At 30.5% G+C, this 21,530-nt stretch overlaps 1 protein-coding gene across 1 annotated transcript in view; it reads left to right on the top strand.

Annotated features, from left to right (window-relative positions):
- Positions 1-19,517, top strand: part of LOC142332334 (growth arrest-specific protein 2-like) — a 281,042-nt gene extending 261,525 nt beyond the window's left edge. The window contains exons 3-8 of the mRNA XM_075378715.1: positions 1,016-1,140; positions 5,560-5,701; positions 7,225-7,426; positions 10,948-11,242; positions 15,889-16,014; positions 18,920-19,517. Coding sequence (XP_075234830.1) covers positions 1,016-1,140; positions 5,560-5,701; positions 7,225-7,426; positions 10,948-11,242; positions 15,889-16,014; positions 18,920-19,144 — 1,115 coding nt within the window. The 3' untranslated portion in view covers positions 19,145-19,517. The remainder of the gene's footprint in view (positions 1-1,015; positions 1,141-5,559; positions 5,702-7,224; positions 7,427-10,947; positions 11,243-15,888; positions 16,015-18,919) is intronic.
- The last annotated feature ends 2,013 nt before the right edge of the window (positions 19,518-21,530 follow it).

Here is a 21,530-nt window from a genome sequence, read left to right as displayed (position 1 = left end):
AATAAGTAAAACAGAATTAAAATGTTTGACATTGATGAAGTACACCTAAATCAAACTCTTTTATTTATGTTCAGAAAAATCTGATTTCACCTTGAATCACCAATAATGTTTTAATATATATATTTTTTTTACTTTATTTCATTAAAATGTAATATAAGAAAATGTTGATGGTTAGAATTCTAAGTGATATATATTAACCAGCTGTACAAATCACAATCAGCAACACTAGGGTGACTTTCAAGGCCATTCCATATTTTAGGTTGATTGAATGATCTTATTATTTGTAGCTACCTTTAAAAACCATTTACTTATTGTATCCATTATCCATTTTATTCATTTCAACTGATGAGTAAAGTAGAATTTAAAAACTTAATATAGATTTATTAAATGTAGGTTAACATTGAAAGACTAAATAGAAGTCTACACTATGATTACACTGATAAATTTTTGTAAAAATTAAATAGAATTTCATTAAATCTTGCTTAAAAAAATATACATATAAAACAAAATTGTTTCTTAATTGAACTTATCTATTTTTAAAACTATAAACTTTTGAAGAAGCAAACAAGGCCAATTTTATTAATAGAACACTTTTATTATTAATTTTGAAGCATTTTTTAGTTTTCCTTATAACATCATCAGTGACTGGTCATCATCGGAGTTCTAAGGGCAACTAAAAAACTTTTTTTTGAATTTTGAAATAAGCTGTTAAACAGTTGTGTAGTTTTTATAAAACTTTGTTTGGATTGTTCCAAACATTCTTAGTTTTAAATAACTTTAATTTCTGACAATACCGGACAAAAAAATATCAAAAATCCATTTTTTTATCTCCTCATCAAGTTTACAACCATAGACATGCAAATTATTCTAACATATTATAAATTTTTACTAGAACTAAATAAAAAAACAAAAACAAATCAACGTAAATTGTATTAGAGCAGATTAATAGTTCAAAATTTAAATATTTCAGATGTCTTTCTATGATGTAGATTGATTTTTGTTATTTTTTTTTCAGGACTTGAATACATAAATGCTGGTAATCTATTAGACATGCTGGATAATGGCGTTGTTTTATGTCACCTGGCAAAACTAATACAGTCAAGGATGCAAGAAGCTGTTGAGGAAGGAACTCATAAAGGGGTACGGTATTAATTTTTTTAAATTTATGTATCTGATATCTATAAACTTTTCAATTAGTTATATGACTCTATGGTACAAGTCGATAAAGCATGGACCCACAGCCTGATCCCAGACCTTCAGAGATGGCTGGACTGTAAAAACAGAGAACTGGGATACAAGTTGAACAGTTCTTTATCATTCAAGGATGTTTCAAAGCATAGCTGTGAGCATGGAGATTGAGACTCTCTGCAGAATGCAACTATTGCTAGGTGTAGGACATCTCAGAACAGACAGTGTTCATGTGCGATCGGTTTTTGTAGCATAGAAAAGCATGCTGGACGGTATTTGGCATGCTTTCCCCACATAATATAATCATGGGGACTACGCTACATACCAAATGGACATGTCACATTGTTGGTCAAGATTGTCCGTATGAAGATGGTGAAAAAAGTGCAGGGATGGATAATTCCTCCTTAGCCTCCCTTGGGGCTGTATTAATGTTAAAGCAGGTCTAGCATCAAGGTGGATTAGCAGAAAACAGAAAAAAGGTTATACAAATGTAGACTGATTTTTAAATGTGTAAAATACATAAAAATCCATAGGTTTTTTAATATGTTTATTTTCATTCAGTCCAGCTTGTGTGTGTATATTGGGTGGTGTAGTTTAAAAGTAGTTTGTAACTTGACACAATTTATTTACAAAAATAGTATAACCACTCTTAAGAATAACAAGCATTCTATGTTACATTTATTAAGGAAAGTGAGGACTGAAGTAGTTTCTTGTTACTGATTATAAGGTTGCATATCAACAATCTAATACCTTCAGAATATAGATGAAATTTAAAACTTCAAGTAAGACATCCCCACTCTATTTACCACTGACACTCTGTATTGAACATCATTACTTTTAGAAAAAGCTACTTTGACTAGTGATTTATGTGCCACAACTCATATGTGATTTATGTGTTCAACTTGTATGATTTATGCGATTTTTGTGTTCAACAACTTATATGTGTGATTTATGTGTTTTGACTTAGGTAATTTATATGCCACAACTGTAAGATATAGTAGAAGAGATAACATAAATCAACAAATTAGTTGGGGCAATGATAATGCGAAAGCAAAACAAATTAGTGTGTACCTCTTTTTAATAACTATTCCTATAACACATTTATAAAATGGAATTTTATAAAACATTTAAGAAATTGAAATTTTTTCATTTGAAACTGTTTTTTAATTAAAATATAAGGAAATTCTGAATCTATTACTGGTTCTGATGGAGTTGAGCTTGCGAGTATATTTTAATAAGAAAACCCCAACAGAAATATGTTAAGACTGAAAAAAATGTGTTACATATAGAGGTTAATATAATATATATTACATTGAAAAATATGTTAAAATATACTTATATACATTGAGGATGAATATTTTTTTTTAAATTAATTAATTTTCTTTCATGAGAACTGAGGAATACAATTCTATATATTTTCATTAAAAATATTAAATAAAATAATTAATAAATGCTAAACCCTTGTTAGAAATTAAATTAGGACGCTACCTTTATTATATCAGATTATGTTATTAACAAGTTGAACTATTATGGCAACTAACTATGCTACAACTGGGATTAATTGTAAGTTCTCTTGCTTGTTATCTATGCTTGTACTTATGCACACATAATACTTCAGTGCTGTTAGTTAAATGGGCCACTTTACTACAAAACTTTCATAATTAATGGAGCACACTGTTGCCAACTTATTAAAATTATAATTTTACAACAAATTATTTCTTTTTTGTTTAATATAAAAGGGTCTGATATAATTTCTAAAAAAAAATTGAATCAAAGTTTATCGTATTGTGGTTAGTATGAGTAGTGATTAGCTAGAGTTGAAAGAGAAAGACAGAGGATTATTTATGAGGGTAATTATATATATATTTTTTTTTAGGTAATTAATCAGTCTATATATAGGCTCATCTGTTAGAGAACTTGCTTTTAATGAGTAGTAGGAGGTCTCCAGTGAGATGTTTAGTTCAGACTAGACTTTTCCTCATTTATCATTTCATTCACTTATAATTAAGTTAGTAAAAAATATTATGTTCTTTGGATCTTTAAGGACTTTTATCCATTTAATAATAAATAATTGTATTGCAGAACATATATTTGATGTTCAATTAAAATACAGAGTAATTGAGAAGGAAGGGGAAATCATTTGGGAACTGATTTCAGAGCTTAAAATAAGAAAAATTGATCATACAAACAAATTTCCGAAAACGCTTTGTTATTGAGTTACAGCTAGAAAATAATTTTGCCTGGATTTCAGTTCTTACCAATGAAATGAGGTCATACTAAAATTTTTAAGGCATTACATAAGAGGTAAACTTGTTAGTTTCTTAACCTGAAAAATTGAATAAAACAAGTCCCAGAACTATATCTCTCACAGTTCCTCATGATATATATATATATATACACAAGGTCTGTAAATATAGTAATGAGAATAGTTCAAAAACTTTGGGAGGCCATGCAACACTTCAAACGGTTTTCCCACTCTTTATAGCAGTGTTGGAACTCAGAAACTGGAATATCTTTAGTGATCGGTTAAATTTTTTTTAATCTTTTCTACTATTCCAAAATGTCCTTGGACGTATTTTTTTAAAGTCGGGAACAGGAAAAAATCGCAGGGACTCAAATCAGGTGTATTAGGTGTTTGAGGAAATACAGGAATTTTTTTCTTTACCAGAAACTCATTAATTGAGAGTGCAGTGTGACAAGGTGCATTGTCATGATATAGCGTCCAGTTGTCTTTGATGGCTGGTCTCATGCGGGCAACACTTTTCCACAGTCTTTCAAGAATTTCTCTGTAAACATATTGATTTACAGTCTGTCCTGTAGGCAAAAACAACTTATGGACAATGTCATTACTATTGAAGAAACAAATTAGCATGGTTTGATTTCTGATTTGCTCATTTTTGCTTTTTTGAGATGTGGTGAGTTTGAAGTGTGCTAGTCCTTGCTTTGACGTTTTGTTTCTGGGTCGTACTCAAATATCCAAGATTTATCACCAGTAATAACATTTTTTTAGAAAATCAGGATCAGTTTCAGTTTCAGTTTGCCCTAGAAAATCGCTCCACACCTTTCACTATTGTTTTTCTGTTTAACAGTGAGGTTCTTTGTGACCAATTCTGCACAAACTTTTTTCATTTCCATTTTTTTATCAAAATTTGATGGACTATGGTATGGTTCAAATTCAATTGTTCTGCAATCATATTCTGACAGTTAATCGCCAGTCATACCATATCAAGTCTTTGATTCACTCAACATTGTCATCACTTTTTGACATTAATGATTTTCCCGAGCACGGATCGTCCTTAACTGATTCCCAGCCATCTGAAAATGCTTTAAACCACCTAAAATCTTGGGCTCGTGACTGAGCATCATCTCCATACGCCTTTTAATTTTGAAAAAGTTTCAGTTGCATTCTCACAGAGTTTAACACAAAACTTGACTTGCACAACGTTGCTCATAATTAACATCACTCATTTTTATAACACACAACAAAAACTTGTTTCATGAAAAATTTGTTTACGTCTCACATGGCAACAATAGACTAAAAATATTAATACCTAATATAAATCATCTGTTCATATAACCATACGTTTACTAGTAACTTTACAGTATTGCCACTTTGGCTGCCAAAAATCTAGTCTCATTACTTTATTTACAGACCTTGTATATATATATATATATATATATATATATATATATATATATATATATATTTCTCCTACCAGTTTTCCAGCTAATTTTGGGTGTTGGGTCTGGGTGTGTGTATGTGTATGTATATACAGACAAATGTAATTATTGCTACCAGCTTGCCAGGCCTGACATAGTTACAGTATAAGAGTAACTGTACTGGTAAACATGTAGTCTGGAACAGACTCAGGTTAAACACAACTGAGATATGTGGTGAATTGAAATCCATTTACCAAAGAACCAGTATCTGCAGTCTAGCATTCAAATCCATATAAAAGTAAGAGGTCAAACCTGCGAACTCTCAACTTCAAAAATCAGCTAATTTTTCAGTTCAAGTTTAACCTCTACAGTCTAGACAAACCCCTAGTAAAGGCAGTTATTTTTATATGGATTTGAGTACAATAGCTTTTATATAATTGATTTTTATCAAATAGCTAGTTTCATTTCTTAAATATTAAAATTTAAAGAAAAATTTTCTGATCGCCATGGCAGAACAGCAGTGCCTCGGCCTTTCATATTGAGGTCCCCATTTTGAATCTTGTCCATACACTATAAAATTCCATTTCCATAATCTCACACACAAGTAGTGAATTAATTCATAAAGCAAAAAAAAGAAAAATTCATTTATTTTGACTTGTTTGATAAAACATGTTTCTTATGTTCTGAGTAGAAATAATTATAATTTTACAGCCTGTTCCTGCTATAAAAGGTAGATGTTTTGAAAATGCAGCAAGACGTAGCTTCTATTCAAGGGATAACATGGATAAGTTCATTCAATTTTGTCGACAACTGGGAGTTCATCAAAATTTACTATTTGAGAGTGAAGATTTAGGTAAATTAAATCTTATAATATTAATTAATTTTATGTTTCTATATTTTTATTGACAGAATACTATTAATACTAATAGTATTAATAATATTAATACTAATACACACACTCAATTCAAACTACCAGACAATTTTAAGTTATTGAAGATACGGTTAGTAATGTAAGCTCTACATATAAAATTATAGGACTGGGCCTATAAAATATTTAGATTAAAAACTGACATTTTTAACAATTTTCTCATTCAATGTGTTCTCCATCTTCGTCAGCGCACTTCTGATACTTATTTTACATTATTGAAAAGATGTTGGAATCTATCAAGAGAAAGGACTAATGAGATGGTTGGTTGTTTTTGCCTTTATATAGTCCATGAATGCAAAACAGTTTTTTTGAAAATCATACTGGGTACATGGTCTGATGAATAGGACATGTGTTTAAAAATTTTTATTATCTATTTGTTTATTTATTTGTTTTCAAAAACTACTCAACAGATTAAGCAGATTATCCATTAAAAATTATCCAGTAAACCAGTATTTATGGAGAATTCAGTTTTCATTTTTAAACAGTTTTTTGCAGACTTTTCATTATTTCATGAAGTTTTGCAATTCACTCATAAATTTTCATGAAAAGAACACTTTTTTAAAAGGAAGCAAACGGATTATTTTGATATGAGTTAGATCTCGATTAATTTAGATAAATAGATAAGAACTTTATTCTGAAAATAATACATTATATAAATCACATCAGGAATTTGTAGTTACACTATATTTGGGTAAAAAATAGGAACTCCCATAACATTTGTCTGAATAGAACAAGAGAAATTAGTGTAAAGACTTAATCAGAGCAGCGTCATAAGATACATAGTTATTATAAAATAAAAAATAAAATGTGGTTGAAATCCATATTAATGATTAAAATATAAAACTAAAAAAAGTAGTAAATTAAATGTATTCAAACTCAAGTTATTTTAAAGTAGTTTCATTATTTTGATGGTAATTTAGTAGATCTTGAATTTGTTTAGAATTGAACATAGTTAAAATTATTGGTTAAAAAACAGCCCATGTAATTTTATTGGTTACAATTATTGCCCAAGTCAGAGTATAATCATACCAAATTGAATTACCTTAATTTACTTTATAAACTCAGCAATGGTAATTTTGTTAATTTCTCATTTAATTCATAACTAATTAACAAAAATAGGTTAATTTATACATTTCAAAGTAATTGGAAGCATTATGCAATGCCATCAAATTATTAGAATTTGAAAATAAAATATCTCTTGAGTTTTAATGAGAGTACTTACCATTAATGTCATTTACAAAAATCAAAAAGAAACTTAATTAACAGTTACTGAGCTTAACACAGAGAATAAGTTCATAGTTGTAGAAAAATTCCTTCAAATTTGAAATACCTTTAGGAAAATCTTTCTTCAGTTCTTTAAAAAATAAGTGACATTAAGGTTTATTATAAATTTTCACCATATTTTTTATGTTTTGGATTTAATTATGTACGATTGAATTTTTTTACAGTTCTTCAAAATAATCCTCGTAGTGTAATATTATGTTTGATGGAAGTAGCAAGATTGGCATCACGATTTAATATAGAACCTCCTGGATTAGTAGCTTTGGAAAAAGAAATAGCCGAAGAAGAATCTCATGATTCTGGATTATCGCTTGTATCGTGGCAATTTCAAGGAACACCAGCACATTCTAAAGTTATGAGACATAGCAGGTAGTTTTTACGTCTTTTAATTTATAATAATCATGATAAAAATGTTTCTTAAATCTTATTACTGATTTGAGAGTGTGTATATTGACTATATTATCTCTTATCTGTAACATATAAATTCAAGAAAATTATTATAGTTAAAATCGCTCATAATGATTTCTTCCTTGTTATCTTCATTGATATCAACATAGGTTCTTGTGATTGTGTTATTGTACAGTTTATTTATAATTTTATTTTTTAATTTATTTTTTTGTGTTATTTAATTTATATATCATTACACTTAGCATGTGTGTTTAAAATTACTTTATATATTGCAAACTCGTGGCTTTCATGCGCTAATAACAAATCTTCATTGTGCACTCAAAAAAACAAAAACAGCATAGGTTCTTATGGGCTTCCAAATTTTTATCCATAAGTGAGAATCCTTACTGGTCAGTATCATTTTTTTAACTAGATTTTCCATCTACTTTATCACAATTTTCAAGTCTGGGAATTAAATTAAAAAAATTTCTCATTTCATGTAATATTTGTACCTAATCAACTTCAGTTCAAGTTTTATCATTGGCTTAGGTTTTATTTGAAAACCCCATGGATTTTGTAATTTGAGGGTAAAAAATAATTATGGAATTAGTTCATCTAAATACTTCATTATAATTTAACTTTTTCATATATTTTATAAAAGAAACTTAAATGATTCAGGAGTTTTTGTAATAAAGAATTACATACATATTATTTATGTAATTTATACATACATAGCACTGTATGTACCTATATGCTGAACTGTTCATTTGGACTTTTGTCAGTTCAAATTATTGACAATCTACACAAGAAAAACTTAACTTCAAAATGGCAGACTTGTTCAAAAGTAGTTTATCCTATCCATCACTGTTTAATCCTAATTTAAATCTTGAATGTTCTTAGAGGGTATGCTTTTTTCTAATATAACAATAAAATCATAAATTTGTATAATTATTATTTTATTTTTTAATAGTATTTTTTTTAGTTTTTCGGTATCAGTGTAGCTTTTCCGCATTGGCAAAAACTGCTTCTACAAAGGTTATTTTAGTGTAATACACAGTCATTCATAACTTGCAGATGAAAAGAGATAAAGAAATGAAACAAATATGGCAAAAAAATACATTTTATTCGCTACAAAAATTACATTTCTTTTTCCACGTAGTCACCATTTGTAGCTACACATTTCTCCCAACAGTGAACCAATTTTTTCATTCTGTTAATGAAGAATGTTGATGGCCTTTCTTTGATCTACAACTTCATTGCATCCTTCATTTCATCGTCCTTGGTTTAATTGCAGAATTAAGTGAAAATTACAGGGCACCAAATCAGATGAATCTGAAGGGTATGGAATATTTTCAGACTTCAACATCACAAGAGTCCCAGCAGTTGCACACAATATGCGTAGCCAAGCATTATCATGTTGCATAATTATCAGATCCTTGAACTATTAACGCAATAAACACATTTCCTAAGATGTTTTAATATCTCTATGTATCGTGTAGAATTTTGTCAATCCAGCTACATATGTTTGGAATTGCAGAATAGCCTTAAGAAATATCTTTTGCAGAGGAAGTTTTTAATTTTTTTGATTAGGTCAAACCATAGAGCAGTATTCCAAGCTTTGCCATTTTTCTTCTGGGTCATAATGATGACTTTTCTGCTATTGAAAATTCAATCGCTGCATCTTGTTTTAGATGCATTGACATGGCAGGCTTACTAGACTTCATTACAATGGCAACCGATAGAAAATGAGAGAGATAATGAATCAAAGAATTTAAGTATGATAGTAATAAGGGAATGGAACTACAAGAGGGCAGCACCTATCACTTTACATGACATTTTTTTCTACCATTACATTCCAGGTGTATTACAATTTAGCCACCTCTCATAAATCATTTAGTTTTGGATTCAAACTATATTTTAAAGTTTTCTTTAAAATTATTTTAAATATCTTTATGTACGAGGTCTGTAAATAAAGTAATGAGGCTGGTTCAGAAAAACTTTTTATTAACAGTCCAATTATACATGGACTCTTAACACCTTCGAAATAGTTCCCTTGAGAAACCACAAACCGCTTCAAATGATTTTCCTACTCTTCATAGCAGTGTCTGAACTCACCTTCCGGAATATCCTTCAGATGGTCAGTTACGTTTTTTTTATGTTTTCTACTGTTCCAAAATTGTGTCCTTTGAGGTGTTTTTTGTGTTCCTGAGTGTTCCTGAGTCAGGAACAGGAAAAAGTTGCTGGGACTCAAGTCAGGTGAATAAGGTGGTTGAGGAACTACAGGGATGTTTTTCTTCACCAAAAACTCACTAATTGATAGTGCAGTATGACAAGGTACATTGTCATGATACAGCATCCAGTTGTCTTTGATACCTGGTCTCACAAGGGCAACTCTTTTTGCAGTCTTTCAAGAATTTCTCGGTAAACATATTTATTTACAATCTATCCGGTAGGCAAAAACTCCTTATGAACAATGCCATTACTATCAAAGAAACAAATTAGCATGGTTTGATTTTTGATTTGCTCATTTTTGCTTTTTTGGGACGTGGTGAGTTTGAAGTGTGCCAGTTTTTGCTCTGGCATTTTGTTTCTGGGTCGTACTCAAATATCCATGATACATCTCCAGTAATAACATTTTTCTAGAAAATCAGCAGTTTCAATTCACCCTAGAAGATCGTGGCATACTTCCATCCTGTTGGTTTTCTGCTCAACAGTGTGGTTTTTTGGGACCAATTTTGCACAAACTTTTTCATGTCCAATTCATTTGTCAAAATTTAATGGACTGTGGTATGGTTCAAATTCAGTTGTTCTGCAATCATTCTGACAGTCAATCGCTGGTCTTATCATATCAAGTCTCTGATTCGCTCAACATTGTCATCACTTTTTGACATTAATGGTCTTCCAGAGCATGGATCGATCGCAACTGATTTCTGGCCACCTGAAAATCCTTTAAACCACCTAAAAACTTGGACACATGACAGAGCATCAGCTCCATATGCACTTTTCAATTTTGAAAAAGTTTCAGTTGCATTCTCACCAAGTTTAGCACAAAACTTGATTGCACAACATTTCTCATAATTAGTATCACTCATTTTTGTAATGCACAACAGAAACTCCTTTTAGAAAAAGTCTGTTTACATCTCATATGGCAACAATAGACTAAAAATATTAATACCTAATATAAATCAGCTGTTCATATAACCATATGTTTACTAGTAACTTTACAGTATTGCCACTTTGGCTGTTAAAAACTAGTCTCATTACTTTATTTACAGACCTTGTATATACTTTTAAAACATTGTAATTTATTAGGTACTGTGGTGGTAGTTATTTATTTTTTTAAATAATTAAAATAATTTTAATTTATTTAACTTATAAGTTAACATTTCTGCTAACACGGGTTAATAAACATGTAATGAATCTGAATCATGTAACATTTACATATACATTAACAATACTCACACTACTAACATTGGAAAATGGAAATGACTAACTCTGTGCAGTTCTGCTTCTGCATTGTCTGGTGAGAACAGATGGGGTGGATCCCTGAATAGAGGAAGATCTATATCAGAACGGCGCAGTCTTGTCTTGGATAATTCTGGTAGCGGGGATACATTAAGACGTACAGCAAGTGAAGGTGGAGCCGGGGCTCAACCTCCTGGTGGTGGTGCTAGCGATGGTGTGCCCAGTGATACAACAGAAGATGATTGGTCAAGAGGAAGTGGAGAAGATCCGGATCTTGAAATCATAGAACAAACACCAGTTGCAGATAGAAATATGAGTGACCTCGATAGAAAGGTTAGTCATTTTTTTTTTATCTTTGCTTTTTAATTTAACTGTAATTAAGTTAATTAGTGTTTTACAAGTTTTTTGTTAATTATTATTTAATTGTATTTTTTCATTGAAGAGATCCTTTTTTAACAGAATCATTTTAAGTGTAATTAAAAAGAAGAATTTTTTTATTAATATATAATTTTTATATAATAATTAAAGACAGAGCTCTTTTTTTTTAAATTAGCATTGTTATCAAAATAATTTAAAAAATTTGTTGAGGATAAAAATTAAAGAGATAAAACTAATTTATAATCTACAACAGAATTACTTTGTCAAAGTTATAAAACTTGAAAACTGCTAACTAAACTAGTTAAACTTGAAAATACAAATAAAGCGATAGAAAGATCCAATTTTTCTCCTTTTTTTTAATGTAAAGAACATGCTTATTCCTGTTTAGAAAAGTTTTTAATAAAATAATAGACAATAGGGAATAGACTTTAATTTGATAAATATTATGTTTTTAAATTATAGTCATTCAAATAACTAATATTTTTATTTTAAATATTAAAAAAGATTATGAAAAATTTTTCTTTAATTAAATATTAATTCATTTATAAAAATTAACCATTTTTTCAGATCAAAAATCAATTTTTTTATATAAATTCTTTAAAATATTTGCCCAAGTACTATTTATTGTTCTATTTTACCTTTCTTTCAGTTTTATTACTCAGCAGAGAATACTGTTATCAATAAAAGTATGAGACAGAATTCTGTATTTTCTACATCTCTACATTTAAAGATGTTTTTTATTTTTATTTTTTTGTAAAAGTTGTTTAGAGTGGGTTTGAATTCCCCTTGGGATCAATGTTTAGCAGCTAATCCAATTGTAATTTGGTGGAAACTTTACCTAGTTCTTTTTCTTTACACACTATTAATTACAGTAAAAAAAAAAGTACTCTGAAAACTTCCAACACTTCCTCACCCCTATGCAGCACTCAAAAAAATCAGTTTCATGATCAGGATTTTAATTTTTTTGAGATATTAAAGTAGAAATATGAATATAAAGTAGAAATATAAAATGATGAAATCAAGGTTAACACAGTCCTTTCTTGGTTATTATGGAAGGGATATAATCCCTTTACATTTCATTCAATATTTGTCTGTTTTTGTGAAAGAGCAAGATATGTTATTCCCTGTTTTTTCCCCCCATACAATCGCCTTTATTACTGTTAAACATAGTTTTATTAAAATATTTAAAAAGTTGTGATGAGAAATGTGGTTAAATACAGCTACGAAAAATTTTCCAACATCATTAGCCTTTTGTTTAAAATTATATATTAACACATTCAGCCATATTATCACAATAGGCTACATCACAGATACCAGGTATTAACAATTAAATATTTAAAAAAACGGAATATTTTGTTGTAATAGATCAAAATATTTGCATTAAAAATTTTATTTTTTTCTATTTTTTTTTGTCTTCAGTCATTTGACTGGTTTGATGTAGCTCTCCAAGATTCCCTATCTAGTTCCAGTCGTATCATTTCAGTATAACCCTTCATCCTAGATCCCTAACAATTTGTTTTATTATTCCAAACATTGGCTACCTTCACAATTTTTCCTAATATTTTCCCTGTCCCTCCAATACCAAAGCGACTATTCCAGGATGCCTTAATATGTGGCCTATAAGTCTGTCTCTTCTTATAACTATATTTCTCCAAATGCTTCTTTCTTCATCGATTTGCTGCAACACCTCTTCATTTGTCACTTTTCCACCCATCTGAGTTTTAACATTCTCTTATAGCACCACATTTCAAAAGCTCTTTTCTTCTCAGGTACTCTGATCGCCCAAGTTTCACTTCCATATAAAGCTGCGCTCCAAACATATACTTTCAAAAATGTTTTCCTGACATTTAAATTAATTTTTGACGTAAGCAAATTATATTTCTGACTGAAAGCTTGTTTCGCTTGCGCTATTCAGCATTTTACATCACTCCTGCTTTGTCCATCTTTAGTAATTCTACTTCCCAAATAACAGAATTCTTCTACATTCATAATCTTTTCTCTTCCTATTTTTATTTTCAGTGGACAATCTACATTATTTCTACTACATTTCATTACTTTTGCTTTGTTCTTGTTTATTTTCATGCGGTAGTTTCTGCATAGAACTTCATCCATCCATTCATTGTTTCTTCTCAATCGTTTTTACTCTCAGCTAGAATTACTATATCATCAGCAAATCATTGCATCTATATCTTTTCACCTTGTACCGTTCTCCGGATCTAAATTGTTCTTTAACATCAATAACTTGTACTTCTATATAAAGATTAAAAAGTAATGGGGATAGGGAACATCCTTGTTGGACTCCCTTTTTTATTACGGCTTATGTTCTTGAACTATTACTGTTGCAGTTTGGTTCCTGTAAATGTTAGAATTGTTCTTTATACTTGAACCATACATTTTTTAAATGCTGAACATTTTATTACAGTCTACATTATCAAATGCCTTTTCTAAGTCTATAAATGCTAAATATGTTGGTTTTTTCTTTAATCTTCTTTCTACTATTAATCTGAATGCTAAAATTGCTTCCCTTGTCCCTGTACTTTACCTAAAACCAAATTGATCTTCTCCTATCACTTCTTTCATTCTCCTCACAATTCTTCGGTACAGAATTCTAGTTAAGATTTTTTATGCATGGCTAATTAAGCTAATTTTCCTGTATTCTTCACATTTATCTGCTCCTGCTTTCTTTGGTACCATGATAATAACACTCTTTTTGAAGTCTGACAGAACTTCCCCTTTTTCGTAAATATTACACACCAGTTTTTATAATCTATCATTTCCTCACCTGCACTGCTCAGTAATTCTGCATGTATTCCGTTTATCCCAGGAGCCTTTAAAAGAGCATTAAAAGATTTGAATGGCAGAAAGGCTCCTGGGATAAACGGAATACATGCAGAATTACTGAGCAGTGCAGGTGAGGAAATGATAGATTATAAAAACTGGTGTGTAATATTTACGAAAAAGGGGAAGTTCTGTCAGTGCTCTATTAAATTCAGATCTCAGTATTGTATTTTCCTTTTTCATCCTCTTCGACTTCCTCTTCTTCCTCTATAACACCAATTTCTAATTCATTTCCTCCATACAACTCTTCAGTATATTCCACCCACCTATTGACCTTTTCTTTTTTATTATAAGTCGGTGTACCATCTTTATTTAACACAATTAGAATTTAATTTATGTACCACAAAATTTTCCTTAACTTTCCTATCATCTATTTTACCAATGATCATTTCTCTTTCCACTTCTGAATACTTTTCTTTAAGCCACTCTTCTTCTGCTAATTTGCACTTCCTGTTTATAGTATTTCTTAATTGTCTATAGTTCTTTTTACCTTCTTCATCACTAGCATTCTTATATTTTCTATGTTCATCTATAGCTTCATATTATATCCTCTAATATCCAAGGTTTCCTACCAGTTCTCTTTGTTCGCTTCTGCTGATGTAAGAATTTCCTTTTTAACATTCTCCCATTCTTCTTCTATATTTTCTACCTTATCGTTTTTACTCAGACCTCTTGCAATGTCCTTCTCAAAAATATCTTCTTTACCTCCTCTTCCTCAAGCTTCTCTAAATTCCACTGTTTATCTGACACCATTTCTTCAGGGTTTTAAACCCCAATCTACACTTCATTATCACTAAATTATGGTTAATATCAATGTCTGCTCTAGGATATGCATTGCAGTTGAGTTGTTGATTTCTAAATCTTAGTTTAACCATGATATAATGTATCTGATACCATGCAGTGTCACCAGGCTTTTTCCATGTGGATATTCTTCTACTATGATGTGATGTAATGTGATGGGTATTGGCAATTATTAAATTATACTTTGTGCAAAACTCAATAAGTTGGTCCACTCTTTCATTCCTTTTGCTAGCTCATATTCATCCACAATATTTCCTTCCTTGCAACTCGTACAATGTTCTTTTTTAATTTTCTGGTGACCCCCATAAGATGGTGCTCCACCACACTTTCATCATGATGTTACCATGTTCTTGAACAACACTTTTCACAAATGCTGGATCAGACAAGGAGATCAAACTACATGGCTATATAGAAATACAGACATTACTCCTTTGGACGTTTTGGCTTGAGATTGATTAAACATTTTTGTGTACCAAAGAAAAGTTTGAGATTTGGACGATTTAAAATGGAGAATGTTTGAAACGTTGGTCTAATAACATCGCAGATGCTCCTAAACATCTGGGAAGAGTTAGATTATCATGTAGAAGTCTGTCAAGCTACAAAAGGTGCATGCATTGAACTTGACTACCAACATTAAAACTGATTCTCTTAATACAAGCTGTCACTTTTTGGATAGCTTTAGCCAGGACACTGTATATGTAAGTACATCAGGTATACTGAAGATCCTAGGACCTGAAGAGCTAGTTTATTCTGGATACTGGAGAGACAGACAAATCTCTGAAGATTCTGTTTCATATCTCCAGGTCTCAAATTCCAGGTCTCAGGTCTGTTTCCAATGGCTGTACAACAAGAATAAGACTGAATTACCTATCAGGTAACGCTGGATCTCCTATTCCTTCCTCTAGTAACTGATATGCTTTTAAAGACTTGATTATTGTATCATATTATTGATATCTTTACAGGTACAACATGCTACTAGGGCAGCTCAACGCCATTGCCATTGTACTGGTGAAAAATGTGACAAATTAAAGGTGAAAAAAGTTGGTGAAGGTCGTTATAATATTGCTGGCAGAAATGTTTTTGTCAGGGTAAGTAATTACAAATTTTTATTTATTTATTCAATGGATAATATGTTAAACCATTTTTCAATGATTGCATTATATCAAGTTTTAACAAAAGATTAAATTATAAAATTCATAAACATAAAAAAAATAATTCTTTAACATGTCGATCATGGTCATAAATTCATGAACTGCCAAAGCAGATTTTTTTGAGCTCATATTACTTTTTGTTATTGAATAATCTATATTTTAGTTAATAAAAAATAAACGAGATCTAAAAAATAAAAAATAATTCACCTCATATAGTAACACATTTAAAGAATTATCTAATCTGTAACCCACACCAGTTTTATGGATCTGTAAACCATCATTGTAAGCAGTCAAATTTTGGTTGCATTTTATTCACCCAGTGATTTTTAAATAACTCTTTTTAAGACATTGTTTTTTGCAGATCCTTGTCAAAGAATAGATTGCTACTACCCATCTGTAAGCTCATTTTGGTTTCAAGTAGTGAGTAGGCAGTTGAAAATGTCCTACCTTTTTTTGTTAATAATTCTATATTTGTTTGTTCTATATTTGTTTATAATTCTAAAGAATCAGACCATGTCTGCAGCAGAGTTTCTTGTTCATTTAATGAGTATATATATTGCTTGTTACATCATGGATCACCAGACTAGAAAGTGTTAATTAGAACCAAACTGCACAACAGTGGCCAGAAACAATATTGAAGCCCCATTAATTAAAATGCAGTTGGTTCAGCCAAGCATCAAACTATAAATCCGCATATAAAAAAATATTCATAATTTGCACCACTCCAGCAAATCTCCCACATTTGAACTGCACAATTAATTGTTCATAATCTTTCCTTACTCTTTGTTTTCAATTGACTTCTGAAGCTTTTTCAGCATTTCATAATATAGTTCTGACATGATTATGGTCCCAGTTTCCATGAATTAGGAATTCATGGAAACTGGGACAATTCAGCCATTTTAATTTTTAGTTCGTCATTGTTTGGAATGCACTCTAGGTTGACAGCTTTCTGTTGTTTACAGATAGTACACCTTCCATTTAATTTACATTCACGCCAGCAGTCGTATAAATCAATGGATCTATCGTAATTGTGCTTTATCTTCTGTCTAATAGTTTTACAAAAAACTAAAATTATTTTTATTTTATTTATTTATTTCTTAAGTAACTACGTACTAAATGCCCAATTACAGCCACAGATGATAAATAAATTTTTGCACTTTGTGAAAATGCCAAACCTGACCAGGATTTTAACCTAGAATCTACCGTATGAAAGGAGATTCTACCACTCTGCCATGGAGGTTGGAGAAGTTATTGTTATATGAACAATAACATTATAGATAAGTACTCGTATGTGATTTAAAACTTGCCGATTTGTTTGATATTTAAAGAGAACACTTGTGAAGAGGAATTCATTTCTACATCCCAGAAAATTAAACAGGAATAGAAAGTATATCTATAACATGCCACAAACTATTTGTTCAGTTTCCTTAAGAACATCATCAATCTTAATTGAGAGTCAGAATCCCTTCCTTATCATGCATATTTCTGTACCTCTCTCCATATTTCCACCACCAATCTCTATAGTCCTGTCTCCAATAAAATTATTACCATTAACATAACAATATGGTTGATGCATCTCAACACTACTATATCCTGTCGCTTGTAAAAAACTAATCATGCCACACAATTTGAAATTGGCAGGAACAAGTTCCATATTTCATTGACCACTTCTTTATCGGTACTGAACAGTATTAATGACAAAAACTGGGCAAGTTCAAGATTATAGATTGCTGATGGCTAGCAGGCTCTGTTATTTAGCAACTGCCTCATATTTTCAGCAGTCAATTAAAAATCGACAGCTATTTTTATTTATTTATTTTTTGGGGGGCAAAAAGCACTTGTGCGTTATCATTACCTGGGGAATCATGAACAACTATTCTGCAGCCATTTATACTAAATTATTTACTGTTATAAATAGATACCAGATTATATGCATTTGCATATTTGCATATTAAGCCCATTCTCACCGGTTATTGCATATTTTCCTTAAAATTTAGTGATTATGCATATTTTTGCTATATTTACAGTATTTTTCGGCAGGGTACCTTGTTAATAAATGAAATCTTACGTTGCAGCTGGCCAAACCCATTAGCTGCACAGCTCTTAGAGCGCACTTAGCAGCTGCGGAACAGTACCTCTGATGGTTTATGTTTACAAAAGTAACAAAATGTTAAATAATTGTTAATTATCAAATTTATCAATAGTTATGCAACTACTTACTAATTGTATGTTGATATTGAAATAAAAATACTAAAAATTACTATTTTTTTATTATTTAAAGTTGCATATTTTGACACTTTTCGTGCATATTTCAAGATTTTTATGTTGCATAAAATCCGGTCTCTAGTTATAATAACTGTTATTTCATGTGTTTTATGTTTCATGTTGTTGATCTATTAGGAAGATGAAATTTTATTCACACTTGCCTCCCATATATAAATTAATAGAAAAAGATTCTGAATTTTATTCTGATTTTCCTAGGGAAATGGAGAATTTTAGCCGATATATAAAATAAATAGGCTATACCCATAACCTATTTATAATTTATTTAAAAATGATAACTTGATAGCTGTAAATCCAATTATACTGTTCAGGTATTGGTCTTGTCCATTCTTATCTGACCATTTCTAAGACAGTACCAGTTATTTGAACTCTAACAACTAAATTATTCTGATAAAGTTTGAATTTAAATCCATTATTCTTAACTAGAACTAAACTGGGTCTTTCAATATAACAAAAAAAGATGTCACAACAAGACACTAGTCATTCTTCCAATCAATGGATTGGGTATAAAAATACATAAATTGTATTAAAATATATTAACAAATCTTTTTTTACGTAGTTGTTAAAAGGAAGACACATGATGGTACGTGTTGGAGGAGGTTGGGATACTTTAGATCATTTTCTGCAACGACATGATCCATGTCAAGTTAGAGCGGTGAGTCGGCCATCATCACCAGCTACAAGCATGCCAGCAACACCAGCAAAGACACCTCGCACTAACACACCGTATTCAGCAGTACGCGCAAATTATCGAAGCCCCACACCTGATACAGTAGGACGCTAAGAAAAAAAATACACATACACATAGTGCAACAACGCATCTTTAACTTAATTCATCTTTTTTGTTTTAGATGTTATTATTACGCACTTTTATTGCACATATATATATATTTGATTTTTTGTTTCTTTTTTTATGAAACTTTATAGCAATCTCACTGTCAATCACTAGCAGCTGTAAAGCATGATTAATTATTCTTATTTTGATAATGCAAAGCAGAGAACATGTAAACCGTGTTATTCTGTAATTTTGTTATTTTTATTTATAATTACACATGGACATAAATTAATTACTTAGAATTTTTGTTATTATAATTTTTATTATTTATCATTTACCATTATTATATTATAGCAGAATGTAGAGCTAGTTTTGCACTTCAGGTAAAGTACATAACAGTTTACACAGGCTGTTCTATTTTTTCTGTAATATTTTACAAAGCAGTATTTTGTAGTAATTTTATTTTTTATATTATATATTGTATTTTTATATGAATGAAAATTTGTAACTTCAACCATTTATTCATTAAATACTTTACTATGTATAAAAAAACACTTTTTTCTTAAAAGCACTTTATTTTAAATAAAGCATAAAAATGTTTTTTTTTTTAATTTTACTCATACATAACTTTTTTCTTTTTTTTGTATTTTTAACAAACAGTAATACCTAGCCAATTGTGGTTTACTTTTCCTAAAATCTTTGCTGATTAACTGTTTAATTTAATTTATATAAATAATTTTCAAGTATACAGCACAGTGTTAAAAAAAGTATACAAAAGATAATAATTTAGGACCTTTTAATATATATTTTATTTTATGCTTATAACGGGGTCAGTTAAATCAGTTATAATCAGTTATGCCATGTGAAAGTGGTAAACATACATTAGACAAAATAAATGCAAAGTAAAGTAATGGACATACAGTAATTATAATACCCGATATATGTAAGAGGGACATTCAGTAATTAATGAGACAAATTGATGTAGAGAAAAAACTATTTATTCAATGACAATAAAACTTACACTATTTTTCAACATAGTCTCCAGCAACATTTAGACACTTATCCCACCATTCTATGAGCTTTCTGATTCTTGCAGCATAGATGTTTGAACCTTTCTGTTTGAACCATTTGTGTACCGCCTTTTTGATCGCTTCATTGTTGTCAAACTTCTTGCCACATAAAAATTCTTTGAGGGGCTGAGCAAATGAAAATCAGATGGGGCAAGGTCTGGGCTGTAAGGAGGATGTGGCAATACTTCCCGAACCAACTTCTCGAGCGTTTCTCTCGTTCTCTGAGCGATATGGGGGTGCGTGTTGTCATGCAAAAGAATCACACCTTTTGGGAGTGCACTCTGACGTTTTCACCTTATCGCAGGTCTCACTTTCTGCTGGAGCATATTAGAATGATAATCACTGTTCACAGTACATTGTTCTTCTAAATAGTCACTAAAAATTGGGCCTTTTGAGTCCCAGAAGACCGTCAACATCGCTTTACAAGGTGATGTGTGACTTTAGAATTTTTTTTTGGTGGACGAATCCGGATGTTTCCACTAACCTAGAAAGTCATACCTTCTGCTTCAAACTGTTCTTTGAGCTCAGAACAAATGCGAATCCAGGTGTCTTTATTTGCTAGAGTCACCTGTCTTGGAACCTATTTCCAACATGTTTTGCTATAATTCAACACATCATAATGATTGAATAAGAAACCTTTTTTTTTCTACGATAAACTTAATCAAATGTATATATACTTTATGGTTTTTTTGCTTCTAACCAGTGAATGGAAGAAGAATTTGGTGTTTTTTGTTTTTTTTTTTAGTAGAACTTTCAGTTGCTCTTGGGATCTTTGTTGATGATGATGATACTAGCATGAATGCTATTCCACCATAGTGTTACCAAGGAAGACCACAAGAACAATTAAAATTACCTAAATTTATTTTTTTCTTTAAATCCACTTTATATAAATTTGATTTGGTTAAGAAGATTTATTTTTAATACAATTTTTCATTGTTTGTCTAATAGTGATATTTGATCTTAAATGTACCCACTGGGTTGGTATAGTGGTAAAACTCATTGCTGTAAATCAGCTATTTTGAAGTTGAGTGTTCTCAGGTTCGAATCCTAATAAATGTAGTTGCTTTTATTCAGATTTGATTATTAGATCATAGCCCACTGGGCTGGTTTAGTGGTTAACTCGTCATTGGAAATCAGCCAATTTTGAAGTCGAGCATTCTAAGGTTGAAATTCTAGTAAAGGCAGTTCATTTATATGAATTTGAATACTAGATTGTGGATATCGTTATTCTTTGGCGGTTGGGTTTCAATTAACCACACGTCTCAGAAATGGTCGACCTGAGACTGTGCAAGATTATACTTCATTTGCATTCATACATATCATCC

The sequence above is a fragment of the Lycorma delicatula genome, chromosome 11 (assembly GCF_047948215.1).
Source record: "Lycorma delicatula isolate Av1 chromosome 11, ASM4794821v1, whole genome shotgun sequence".
In the NCBI taxonomy this organism is placed as follows: domain Eukaryota; kingdom Metazoa; phylum Arthropoda; class Insecta; order Hemiptera; family Fulgoridae; genus Lycorma; species Lycorma delicatula.
The sequence above is the reverse complement of the archived record's forward strand: the minus strand, read 5'-3'. Positions and strand labels throughout refer to the sequence as shown.